At 38.0% G+C, this 13,277-nt stretch overlaps 2 protein-coding genes across 10 annotated transcripts in view; both read right to left on the bottom strand.

The window, feature by feature from the left end:
• Positions 1–36: 36 nt before the first annotated feature.
• Positions 37–3,119, bottom strand: ppifa (peptidylprolyl isomerase Fa). The gene is made up of 6 exons (XM_051125190.1): positions 2,879–3,119; positions 2,082–2,112; positions 1,818–1,906; positions 1,584–1,680; positions 751–826; positions 37–650 (listed from the first exon to the last, which is right to left on the bottom strand). The coding sequence occupies exons 1-6, from the start codon at positions 3,017–3,019 to the stop codon at positions 515–517; spliced, it is 570 nt and encodes a 189-aa protein (XP_050981147.1). The 5' UTR covers positions 3,020–3,119; the 3' UTR covers positions 37–514.
• Positions 3,120–5,439: 2,320 nt separating this feature from the next.
• zmiz1a (zinc finger, MIZ-type containing 1a) overlaps positions 5,440–13,277 on the bottom strand; it is a 166,753-nt gene continuing 158,915 nt past the window's right edge. For 7 of the 9 annotated variants that reach the window (XM_051125688.1, XM_051125689.1, XM_051125692.1 and 4 more), the window contains 6 exons: positions 12,191–12,258; positions 12,021–12,089; positions 11,649–11,899; positions 11,229–11,395; positions 9,598–9,855; positions 5,440–8,436 (listed from right to left, as the gene is read on the bottom strand). In XM_051125688.1, coding sequence (XP_050981645.1) covers positions 8,329–8,436; positions 9,598–9,855; positions 11,229–11,395; positions 11,649–11,899; positions 12,021–12,089; positions 12,191–12,258 — 921 coding nt within the window. In that variant the 3' untranslated portion in view covers positions 5,440–8,328. The remainder of the gene's footprint in view (positions 8,437–9,597; positions 9,856–11,228; positions 11,396–11,648; positions 11,900–12,020; positions 12,090–12,190; positions 12,259–13,277) is intronic. The other 2 variants (XM_051125690.1, XM_051125693.1) reach the window with 1 other exon arrangement.

Raw genomic sequence — 13,277 nt, 5'->3', positions numbered from 1 at the left:
ACAGCCTTGAGTCATTAAAAAAAAAAAAAATGGGCACAGGATGCAAATATCCTGGAAGAAATTCCATATGTCAAAACCAGTTTCATGTGTAATTTATTTGTTTAAAAACCTCCTGGGGTTTCTCTGGCATAGTTCTTAGAAGGTAAACATCTCCATATAGCTTTTATCCTAATTTCAAAATCAAGAAAAGAGGCTTTAACAGTATAAATTTCCTTACGGCCCATGGCATTATGGAACCATAAGCAACATTTGCTGTGTAGGGCTCAGTATCACCATACTTACTGAGTCATTTGCTTACTTAGTAAGCATAAAACACCTTAATGTGTCCATAGACTGACATTAAAATGGCAATAAGTGCTTAGGAAACATGTATGTGTTAAAATGTTTGATCGCATCCTTGGTTCCCCATCAGTCAGTCACTTTGAGTCACGTCGGTGACCGACGAATTGGGATCCCAACTTGTCGGTCACCAACGTGACGTCTCCGTTCTCTCCTTTAGGGAGGGAAAGAGATGTTACTTGAGTTCTCCACAGTCTGTGATGACGATTTTCTTTACAGTTCCTCCATCATGTAGGCCATAGGACTCCATTAAAGAGACCGTCTCCATACCCTCTTTGACCTGCCCGAATACGACGTGTTTGCCATCCAGCCTGAAAGAGAACGACATGAGCATCGATCCCATAAAAAGAAAAAATGAAAACACTTGGGATAGGTAATAAATAAACTTATATATGCTTTCCACCATCCTACCATTCTGTTTTTGCAGTGCAGATGAAGAACTGGGATCCATTTGTGTTCGGCCCAGAGTTTGCCATAGACAGTACACCTACAAGCGAGAAAGACAGAGAAAATCAGACCACCTCCTGAGTTACTGCATGTTTTTTATAGGCAAATTTGTCACTTTGAATAATTTAATGATATAGACATTCAGGGAAAATATCTAACCATCAACAGTTCCACAATAACAACCAGAGAATGAAAAAAAAATCTGAGTTTGCAAAGCAGCAGGGGGTACTGGATGAAAGACAACATCTGGGTTAGGTAAGTTTCAGCCCTCTACTACAATTACATCCAGTCATGTATTACACAACCCTACACTATTTGCCCATATTAATCTATCAAGAGGGTTTGCGGGTGTAGGATCCCCCTGGCACCAAAAATGCACTAGGATATGCTGGCTTTGACTTGCTTAGAAAGTAGGTCATTTGTTTGAAGATTACAACAGGGGAAGATTTCTGCAACTGAGGGAGCCTTACTACCACCTTGTGGCTGTAAACAAACGCACATGCAGTTTTTGCACATTTTCACAGTCTTGTAATGATGAAATTGAGCTGAATCAGATCCCAAGGAACTGTGATACATAGGCTAGTCACATGCAGAAAGATGCTATGGATTTCCACAGAACTGGATTGACTGAGTTTCTATTGCATTATTAAATATTTGTGGATAAATTGTTGTTAGCTACTAATGTGACTAACAACCGGTTATTGTGAAAAAATGTATGTGTGATCACATGTAGCCCTTTATTTTTGTGACAGTTCATGGTAAGTATGGTACAGTAACAGTAACAGTAGTGACATCACCTGGTCCAGTGTGTTTCAGCTTGAAATTCTCATCGTTAAATTTCTTTCCATAAATAGACTTTCCACCCGTGCCATTATGATTAGTGAAATCTCCACCCTGTCAGCAAAACATCAATCATTAGACGGCCTTAGGTGCACATATATAACTCATAACTAATAAATAAACACTGAAGAGATAAGATGACATTTTATGTAATAAATAATGCAGAATGAAGAGTAGCAGTAATAGTTTACCTGACACATGAACTCAGGGATGATTCTGTGGAATACTGAGCCCTTATATCCAAAGCCATGCTCTCCTGTACAAAGGGCCCGGAAATTTGCTGAAAGACAAGAACCATAAAAACTGAACTGTACAAGACTATGAAATTTACTCGGAATTTTTTAATCATGTATTGTACATTATGCTTATTATACATAAAATTAATTGTACATTGTATATTTTTATTGTACAGTGTTTCTCCTTTTTGCTAGGCTAGAATTTCTATGTTTGCTTACCAGCTGTTTTTGGTACAACATCAGCATAAAGCTGCAAATAAAATATGAAAAATCCATCCTTAGAATATAGAATATTAATAATACTAATACAACAACTACTATTATTTCTATTACTAATAATGATTATTATTACACAATGGTATTTTTATTATTATTGTCTATAAAATATTAATTTACAATTATCATTATTATTAATAATAAATATTACTATTTGTGACCCTGGACCACAAAACCAGGCTTAAGTATCACACGTATATTTGTAGCAATAGCCAAAAATACATTGTATAGGTCATAATGATCAATTTTTCTTTTATGCAAAAAATCATTAGGATAAAAAGTAAAGATGTTCCATTAAGATATTTTGTAAATTTCCTAACATACATATATCAAAACGTCATTTGGAGTAAAGGCGACCTTCTCTTTTTTTTTTTTTTTTTTGCACCCTTAGATTCCTGATTTTCAAAAAGTTGTATCTCAACCAAATGTCCTATCTTAACAAACCATACATCAATGAAAAGCCTGTTTATTCAGTTTTCAGATGATGTGTAAATCTCAGTCCCAATCATAAAACAGACCCTTATGACTGGTTTTGTGGTTCAGGGTTATTTAAAAAATTGCCATATTTACAAGAAACTGCTAGTGAAAACATGCATTACTCGAGTTATTTTCAGTCACTGGATACACCAAGAAGAGTAACTTTATTTTGCCTCACTCTTTTCATTGGAAGTCTCTGATTCATACATTTATGTTACATTACAAATAACGCTGGCATTCAGCTGTAATAAATCATGACTTGCCTCAATAATAATTCTTCCAATGAACTCGTCGTCAGCTGCGATATCCATAAAGACAACAGGGTTCTTCAGCGGACCTGAAACCAGTCTGTTCGCAGCGACTGCGACAGAGCAGTATTTCAAACGATTTTTCATCTGTAACATTACTGCTGTAGGGCTGAAAACCCATCAACGAATACATATAAGAATCAGCGCTCAAGGTTAGAACTAGCGTACACTACCGTACACACACACAACACGTGACATGTTCTTCTATGGTCAAAGCACAGAGAGCCATTAGAGGGTGGAATTAATATCAACAGCGACACCGTGTGGTCTTTAAGCTTCTCAGGGTCGTCAATGTTCAAAATGTAAAAATGTCCACGTTATTGGACATCACAATTTCTGCCTTATCTTAACTACTATTGAAGGAGAGCCTTCTGACCAATGGAACGACGAACCACAAGCTTGTGTTCAGTAAGTCATAACTGAATAAACTAGGGTTTCGTTCACAAGAGGAAATAATTAAAGTATAAAAAATAAAAAAAATGTCTGATAATAATAAATATGGACATCACACTAAAACTCAATTTTTATACAGTGGTTTCACGACGCCACTGGCCATATTGGCAACAATGAACGTAAACAATGTCACTGAACCGAACGAAACTCGCATATTTTTGCTAGTTATTGCTGAAAATGATCATTTATTCTCATGTTTCGGGCTGTACGAGTCGGTGGGACTGGGAAAACCATTTAGAGTACAATAGACTACAGTTAAACTGTAACAAATCAAAGAGAAGAGTGCAAAAACTGTCTGAGGAACAAAACACGTTTGTGGTTGGCCAAACTGAACCAGGATTTCCAGGGCAAGAATCTTGACAACATTCGTGTTTGTTCTTATCATTTCCGGTCAGGTAGGTGAAATATTAGGCTAATATCTTAATACTGCTCGTACGTATCTTTTCCACCTATTAACTTTATTTTGTCGAAATGTTGCACCCTTTCCTGCTTAAGTCCTTATCTATATGATTTAGCAGGTTCCATACGTGTTTTCCGTGGTTTAGACAGCATAAATTAACAGAACAATGTTAAGGGGTAACTGACCGAATCGTGATGTAAGTCCAAACCCTTCAGCTGCTTCCTCAACGCTTGAGTAGGTCTATGGGTGAGACTTCTAACCCTAAACCTACCCCTTACAGAAAACATGTTTGCATTGTTACACTTTCAGATAAACATCATATACTATTTTTAATCATTTTTTAACATACAATGTCAAAAATTTCAGGTTTTACTATCCTTGTGGGGACATTTGGTCCCCACAATGTAGCAAAAACAAGTACATATATATATATATATATATATATATGTGTGTGTGTGTGTGTGTGTGTGTGTGTGTACTTTGTTGGGGACCAAATGTCCCCACAAGGATAGTAAAACCTGAAATTTTTGACATTGTGGGGACCGGCTTGTGGTCCCCATGGGTACAAAAGCTTATAAATCATACAGAATGAGATTTTTTGAGAAAGTAAAAATGCAGAAAGTTTTCTGTAAGGGTTAGGTTTAGGGGTAGGGTTAGGGTAAGGGGATAGAAAATACAGTGTGGACAGTATACAAACCATTGCACCTATGGAGAGTCCCCACAAAGATAATAAACCAGACATGTTTGTGTGTGTGTGTGTGTGTGTGTGTGTGTGTGTGACAACATTCAACATGACATTTCACATATATATATATATAGCTGCATAATCTGGGCCTAAATTCATTGTATTCTAAACTTAATTGCTAATCAGTTGTTAAAGCTATTAAATCTTTTAAAATCCTGGGCCAAGTTTAAACCAGTAACCAGGTATCACAGCTGGCAAAGGGGCATGTCTGACTTTGACATGTATATATTGCCATTATTATGTAATCAAAATGAAAATTTGTATTGCTGGTCTTCAATGATAATGTGTACACCAAAAAATGATAAGGATCATTATGCTGATGTCGTCCAAAACCACACTTTGCCAGGGGTGTTTCCAAACTTTTGGAGGGCGGTATATATATATATATATATATATATATATATATATATATATACACTAGGCATACTAGAACCTTCCCAGCAGGTGTGTTGAGACAAGTTGGAGCTAAACTGCAGGACACCGGCCCTCCAGGAGCAAGTTTGGGCACCCATGTTCTAGAGTCTCTTAGCAGATTTGAAGAAAACTAACATTAATAATATTGAACTAATAATATATTAAGGCTAATAATGTGTTTTTCACAGAATTGGTGTTTTACACTCACCTGTAGCTACCCGGGCAATCTGTAAAAAAAATGCCTCTGAACAAATCCTTTTAGCGAGTCAAATCAAAAGACTGAAGTCACTTTGATGAATCAAACTCCCCACTGCATGTGCTCCCTTGAGAAAGCCTTTTTTTTTTTTTACCCATAGGAAACATTGGCCTCCCAGTGGTTGCAAACCATTGCTGCTTTGTTCTTTGTGGTTGTTTTCTTGCAGTTACTGTAAAGCCTGCGGTTTCCACAGCAGATTCTCACAGCTATGCGTGCACACCAAATGAAAGATCAGAAACGCTGTAAGGTTGTTTCATCTGAATACATATTTATTAGATAAATATTAGGATGTCACAGCATCTAACTACATACAGTTTTGCAAGACTAAAAATCACAATTAGTTTTTTGTTGTTTTTTTTCTTCTGACCAGTTTAGAATATGAAATGATTGTACAACAGAATGTACAAGCAAAGACAACTGCAACGTTTGGTGCCAATCACCTCAGATTGTACCTCATGTTTGTTTTTCATTGTTCCTGATCGTGATATCAAAATTGTACAAACTCTGGATTTTGGTTACAATCTTTTGGAACCGCTCCTGGCCCCGTGTCCCTATCGTCCAAATTATTTCCCCAGGATTTTCTTCATTATCTTCTGTAGCACCTTATTAAGTACACAAGAAATGGAGCAATACACATAAGCTAAATATTACACAAATGTAAAACAAATGTGTCTCTTTTTATCCCCTCCCCAAATTCCTCAGTCATGTGGGATGAATATTTTACAAAAGTGAACAAATGCTTAGAGGTTCCACAGACGCTAACAAACACAGATTCATTTTACCCAATTTAGATTCTGATGGGAGGATGCAAGCTTTACAAATTCTAAATACACAATGCACATTCCCCTGGGGAAAATGAATACATTTCTGTTAACGTGTCTCTATTTATCATTTACATATGTACATGCATCCCTAATGTGCCCCTTCCCCCTTTTTCCTTTCACCCTCACCTGAACACACCGTCTATTTCATTCAAACCTTTCTGTTCCTGCCTCAGCACCCACCGTCTCTTCAACACGACTGTACATCGATAGTACGTGACAGCTCAGAGCCGACAACTTTAGGAGTCTTAAAGTTCAGTTTATGCCTATTTGTGTCTACAAAGTGGGAACGAATACGTGGCAGTGCATCTTTGAAAAAGGATATACAAGTGAACTACAGACAAACGCTATAGAACCCACGTCTTCCTGTCGGAGTTCTAAGTATTTCAGCTGTCAACGACAAACATCATTTTTGTACATAATTCTACACCAAGAAGAACAGAAAAGAACAAACAAACTAATAACTAATATTGCAATTCATAAAAAAATAACTTAAAATGGAAACATGTTTCAAACGGTGGTGTTTCTTCCAACAAAACACATCCCAAACAGTATTCGGTTGTACAGATGTCAGCCTTCCTCAACATCAGTTTCATGGAAATGTCATTACAAATATCATAAATACTGACAATTATTCAAGCGGGCCATTTTGATTTAAAAACAAATCCATCTCGTACACATGGACGCTGTTAACCTTCACTGAGCTGCTGATATAAAACTTTTACTGAAATGTACAGTTTCTGTAAGATTTGAATTGGTATTGAGATAATATATAGCTTAATTATATAATTGAATTAAAGTAAAAAAATCTATAAATATAGAACATATCTTAAAACACTTTCTTCATTGTTTGCTGTGTAATTACTATGATATTACATGTAAACAAAATGCTAAAAGTGAGCCATTACACATTTGATCAAATTCTATGGGTGACAATTTAAAAATGGGCTTGTCAATATAGGTTTGGGCCACCTTTTCAAATCAGGGTGCGTAACTTTGGTAATCCATGGACGTCTTGTGATAAATGTACAGAGTTCTGTACAATTGTAACAACAGAAAGAAAAAATAATTACCATTATATGAACAATATATTGTGCATTGTAAAATTAAACTTTAACACGACAGTTCATGAATAAAAGGCTGAATTAAAACAGAACAGAAGAAATGATTGAGGAAAAAACAACAACAGTATCACTAACATAAGGGGCGATTGGCAACAGTGAATGTTTCAACATTGTACGCAGTTTGTCAGAAGAGGGGTACAAACATCAAGGGCCTAAGACGACCAAGCCTCATGCATGAAGAGAACTCACAGAGAAGACAGATGACACAAGACTGACTTCCCTTTGAAATGTGAATTGCTTTCTTCTTGCTCTGTGACCGCTAGTGTGGAGAATCCACAGGAGGAACAGTCTGTCGGAAGATGCACAATATTTATGGGTAGAGAGCTGAAATGTTTGCGCTTCTGTCTCGAGAAGGAAAAGAATGCATGCCGTGATGCCCTCTAGCATTTGTTGAGAACATGATGCATATGTCTGAAGGTGCTGGACATATGAATCACATTACAAAATGAGGTGCAAAGCTGCGGTGTACTAGAACAGAACACGTTCTCGTGTCCCGCGGCGTGAGAGTTTGGGAGCGTTTGGAGGACTTTCGCGAAAACTCCCATCGTTAGTCTTTGGGATGGGAGGGTTAGATCATTCTGGTGATTCCGAGATGAGCTTTTTTTTCCCTTTTGTTGTCTCCTTTACAGGCTTCCAGGTGCAGTTTGACGCATTCTCTTGTGCTTTTTTCAAGGGAGATGGACAGACAAACAGTGTGGACATCCAGCAGACGAGGACTTGGGAAGCCGTGGTGGTAGAGCTTGGAAGAACAAACCTTCAAGAGATTGCGGACACACAGAGGCCGGTACAGGAAGAAATATATATATATATATATATATATATATTTGTATGTATATATATATATTCTATTCAGGTCTTCTTTTCACAAAAGGAAAAAAATCTGAATTTAAAAATGCTACAATACTTTCCTAGTGAGCACACACACAGTTCTGTGTGACGTATTCATATGAACTGATTATAGCTGCACATGTATTTCCATTAGTATTGAAAGATATCACTTTAGTGCCAACCAACATGGCTGCCATATATGTGTGGAAAAGGTCGCTTGAAAAAGAGTGAGATATTTACACGAGGAAGAGGCAAAAGGATGGCTGTTTCCTGTTTGCAAAGTACAGAGTCAGTCTTCAGGTGCCTCTCGATTCCTGACAGCCAAACAAATTAGGGGCCTCTCTAAAAGGCTGACTGAAGGAAGTCAGTTGTTCTCAAAAAGGGAAAGCAGATCGTCATTGCTGCTGCTCGGGAGGTCAGGAGGGTCTAAGTATGACAGCAACTCGTCTGGGTTCGCCAGTTCTGGCAGAAGCTGCGGAAAGCGACAGACACGTTTATGTTACAATCTTGCCAATGATCACAGAACCTTAAAAATAATGGGAATATGAAAAAAATCTGGAAATATTCTGAGTACATGTTAAACTGACATGCAAGTATGTTCTGTAGCCTCTGAAGGCGAGTACTAAATGAAAAAATATGATATTTAGACAAAATAAGAAAAATGTACACATCTCCATCTGTTCAAAAGTTTTCACCCCCGACTCTTAATGCATCGTTTTCCTTTCTGGAGCATCAGTGAGTGTTTGGGCTTTCTGTAATAGTTGCATATGAGTCCCTCAGTTGTCCTAAGTGTGAAAAGATGGATCTCAAAATCATACAGTCATTGTTGGAAAGGGTTCAAATACACAAAAATGCTGAAAAACCAAAGAATTTGTGGGACCTGAAGGCAGATTAACTGTTCGAAACAAACAAGGGACTCATGAACAACTATCACTAAACAAAAAAACACAGCAGTGGATTGTTCAGGTAAGAGAACAGTATTAAAAATCAAAGGGATTTTATTTTCTCTTGTGGATTATATGTAAACATCTTTTATGTGAAATATCTTATCCAAGTCAGTACTAAACAAACAATATCCTGAATTTTGTATGATCCCTCTTATTTTGGTAAAATAATTAATTTTTAATGATTCTGAAAGGGGGATGCAGACTTTTGACCTCAACTGTATGTTGCTTAGCCAGTTGTACCAGTATGCAGTTTTTTTTTTTTTTTTTTTATAAATTCATACTTTGTGCATAATTCAAAGCGCTTTACCGTATATATCGCTCATCACTAGTTAAGACTTTGTAAAATTTGATATAACTTTACACAAAGATTTACTAAGTCAAATGCTAAATATCAGTTACAAATGTTCAATTCCATTGTACATTTGTCAGATTTTTTCACTTTTTAAAGAGAAAACGACATGGAAGTAGAAATTAATTTCTGTGGTTATGTCAACATTATACCTCAAATAATTGAGCTTAACTTGTACTGAATCCGGAATATTCCTACAATCAGAACTTCTTGGAAACGCTCAGAGCTTTAGATCATGAAGAAAGCGTGAGGCTTACATGACTGTGCAAGAAATGTAAGTAGCACGTGACTCTAGAAATGAAAGAAGCCCAAACAACCATCAGTGTGGATTACTCACATCCAGAGAAGGCTCGGGCATGTCTGCAGGTCCCTGGCCACCTGCCTGCCCGTCGGCGGCGGGGTTGAAGGTCATGTCGGCATGTGGGTGACTGTTTTGGCCTGGCTGCTGTGGGGGCGGGGGCTGGCGTGGGGGCTGGGAAGATGGGGGGCCGCTGTGATGCAATGGCTGAGCTGATTGGCTGTTGGGGTGAGGGGATGCGTGCATGCCTTGCTGCATGGAAGCATGGGATTGATCAGCGCTCACAGGATGGGGCATCTGCGGAGGGAGGAGAGAGAAGCGATGAGTCTCTCTGCATAAAGTAGAGCACTCCGACTGAGGGAGCTCGAGTGGCAGCCATAGACAGACAGAGAGCAAGACAGGTGCCATGCAGATGATTCCAGAGCACATACATCTTCAGAAAACTAAGATGACTTGCAAAACTATTTATTTGACAAATTTGTCTATGCAAAACTGCTTTAAGGAGAAGTCCACTTCCAAAACAAAGATTCACATATAATGTACTCACCCCCTTGTCATCCAAGATGTTCATGTCTTTCTTTCTTCAGTCGTAAAGAAATTATATTTTTTGAGGAAAACAATTCAGCATTTTTTCCATATAATGAAACGCTTCAAATGAAAGCTTCAAACGATCCCAAATGCGGTTGAGTTCAGAGAGAGAAAGGTAAGATGAGTGTTTGAGATGAAAAAGTATTTAAATTGTATTTTTTAAAATGAAAATAACCTATTGTTTCGCTAGATAAGACCCTTCTTACTCGGCTGGGATCATTTACAGCCGCATTTGGGATCGTTTGAAGCCGCATTTAAACTGCATTTTGGAAGTTCAAAATCGGGGCACCATATCAGTCCATTATATAGAGAAAAATGCACAATTTTTTCCCTCAAAAAACAATTTCTTTACGACTGCAGAAAGAAAGGGGGTGAGTACATTATATGTGAATCTTTGTTTTGGAAGTGGACTTCTCCTTTAATTTACATACTTTTGGGGCGATTTAGATTTTCCGAGTTTGAAACAAAAAATGCTGCTGATGCAGGAACCGGTGTTCTGATGCACTGCGCCTTGTTTACATGCAGAGGAAGACGCACTTTACATAAAACGGTCTTCATAAACATGTCTGAAGATTTCAACAGTAAGGATGACTTGCAATTTTTTGCCCAGCCTTACTTATTTGAACCTGAATATAACCATATATAGACAACCTAAGAGAGAGACGTTTTATGTCAGAACACTGTCTCCTGCGTCAGCAGGAAAAGAAAAGTAGAAATTGTTGAATTAAGTTGTAGTTTTTGTTTTCTTTGCACACAAAAAGTATACTTGTAGCTTCATTAAATTAAGGTTGAACCACTGATGTCACATGGATTATTTTAACAATATCCTAACTACCTTTTTGGGCCTTGGAAGGCGCTTGGATTTCATCAAAAATATCTTAATTTGTGTTCCGAAAATGAAGGTTTTGCGGGGTTTGAAACGGCAGGAGAGTGAGATTTTTGGGTGACGCATCATTCTAGTATCTAGTATCAGTAAAGACACTGTGAGAGGGTCTGTATCTTGAAGCGATTTGTTCCCAGTTTAAATGAAAAAAATGTAAAGCACTTGTTGCTTGGAAACTCAAGGGCTTGAAGTGATTTACCGAGTCGGGCATGCCGTGGGCGAGAGGCTTGTCGGGGGCCATGAGGCTGTTGGGCACGTCTGGTGGATGTGAGAGCTGGGGTCCGTGCATGAAGTCATTCATGGGAGCTCCGCCACCAGAGTTACTGTGGGAGAAGTCAAAGTTTCCATGGCCCTGGTAACTATTGCCTGATGCACAAAACAGAGAAACAGCAATGAGGAGCGATGACCTCAGAATCACAGAGACAAAGAGCTAGAAAGATTTAGACAGCTTGGATGGCAAATTAGCCTGTTAAGAGCCTGCAGGCCTAAGTTCTTCTGACTGTTACGATTGAAAGGAAAAAATTAAGTGTACCTAAAACAATGAAGCTTGTAAAATGCTGAGGACTGTTTTATGAGACAGACAGAAAGGAAAGAACAGAAAGCCTGATCAGGTGCTGACCTCTACCTTGGCCCCCATATTCGCCATTGTTTCCTCCGTGCTGAGGGGGAAGGGGGGTGTAGGGTGAAGGGCCGGGACCCAGCTGGGCGATCATATCCATCACATTAGGCATGATCATTTGACTGGGACTCATGGTTTTAAAACGCTTGGCCAGAGGGCCATCTGGGTCCTCCTTTATATGAATGTCTGACTTTATGGGCACCGGCCTCCAACTACACGTAGGGTCAATGGTGACCTCCTCAAACTCCGAACTGCAAGAACGGAACAACATCATTTTAGTTTATAATTTAACAATCATATCTCAGGTGCATTTTTACAGGACTTGATCTTATTGAAAAAGTGTGTGACTCGATGTGCGAGTAATAAACTTACTTTTGAATCGCATTGAGAATTCCCCACATGTACTGATCCACCTCCAGCCCTTCCAATAATGCTGTTTTACTGGGGACAGACAGAAACATATAAAACACAGAGCCAGGAGGAACAGCATATCATATTTATTCGGCTGCCCAAAACAATTCTTGTTGTGTTTTGCCACGTACTTGCATACAGGACATCTCCATGTTCCTCTCTCACAGTTCAGCTGCAGATAGGACTCCAAGTCAAAACACTGCAACAAAAAAATTAAATGTAAATTTAATCATTGTAATTGCAGTGACAGTGGCATGGGATTGTGGGTTTTTTAGCACAAGTTGTTTTGATTCACACATTTGCCACACATTTTGCATTGATAATGTTGGAAATCCCCAAACACATTCATTTACATAATGCAAGTAAGTGAGAATCCGTAAATATCGTTATCATAATCAGTATTTTGATCGGTTTGTAGTTGTCTAAACATCCTTAAAATTAGAAAAAATGTACCCGAGAAGGAAAATAACAAGATAATATACTGTTTCCTTAGAAAACATAGGTTTCAGGGTTTCCCACGTGTTTCATTTTTCAAGTTTTTTTAGGAAAATATTCCAGGATTTTTCTCCATGTAGTGGGCATCAATGGGAATCAGTGGGTTGAAGATCAAAATTGCACAAATGCTCATCTTGGACTAGCTCAACTTCACACATTACATAATCATGTTGAAAAGGTAATGTGTGACACAGGCGGAAGTACCAACCCAGTGTTTACAAAGCAAACATGCCCCTTCAAAGTTAAGCACCCTTTAGGTAAAACCATGATTTCGGCTGATTTTGAAGAAAAACCCATTGCAGAGCTAGTGCAAGATGAGCATTTGTGGTTAAAAAAAGTGTTTTTTTTTTTTTTTTTGTAGAAAAATGGCCAGTGCTTCACTAGACAAGACCCTTTGAAGCTGCATTGAAACTGCAGTTTGGACCTTCAACATGTTGGCTCCCATTATCTAGTCCACTATATGGAGAAACATCCTGAAATGTTTTCCTCAAAATCCTTAATTTCTTTTTGAATGAAGAAAATAAGACATGAACATTTTGGATGACACAGCGGTGAGTACATTCTCAGGAAATTTTTATTCCTTCTAATCCTTAAAAATCTCATGGGATTATTCAAGTAAACATTTTAGGTCAAAGGGGTTTGGCTGACAAAAAAAAGTTGCATCATATTTTTCTGGAAATGTATCTTTAGATTTCTTTGGAAAACAAGAACATGATGCAAGAT

The sequence above is a fragment of the Labeo rohita genome, chromosome 13 (assembly GCF_022985175.1).
Source record: "Labeo rohita strain BAU-BD-2019 chromosome 13, IGBB_LRoh.1.0, whole genome shotgun sequence".
Classification (NCBI taxonomy): Eukaryota; Metazoa; Chordata; class Actinopteri; order Cypriniformes; family Cyprinidae; genus Labeo; species Labeo rohita.
Note: the sequence above shows the minus strand (reverse complement) of the source record. Positions and strands in the feature narration are given on the sequence as shown.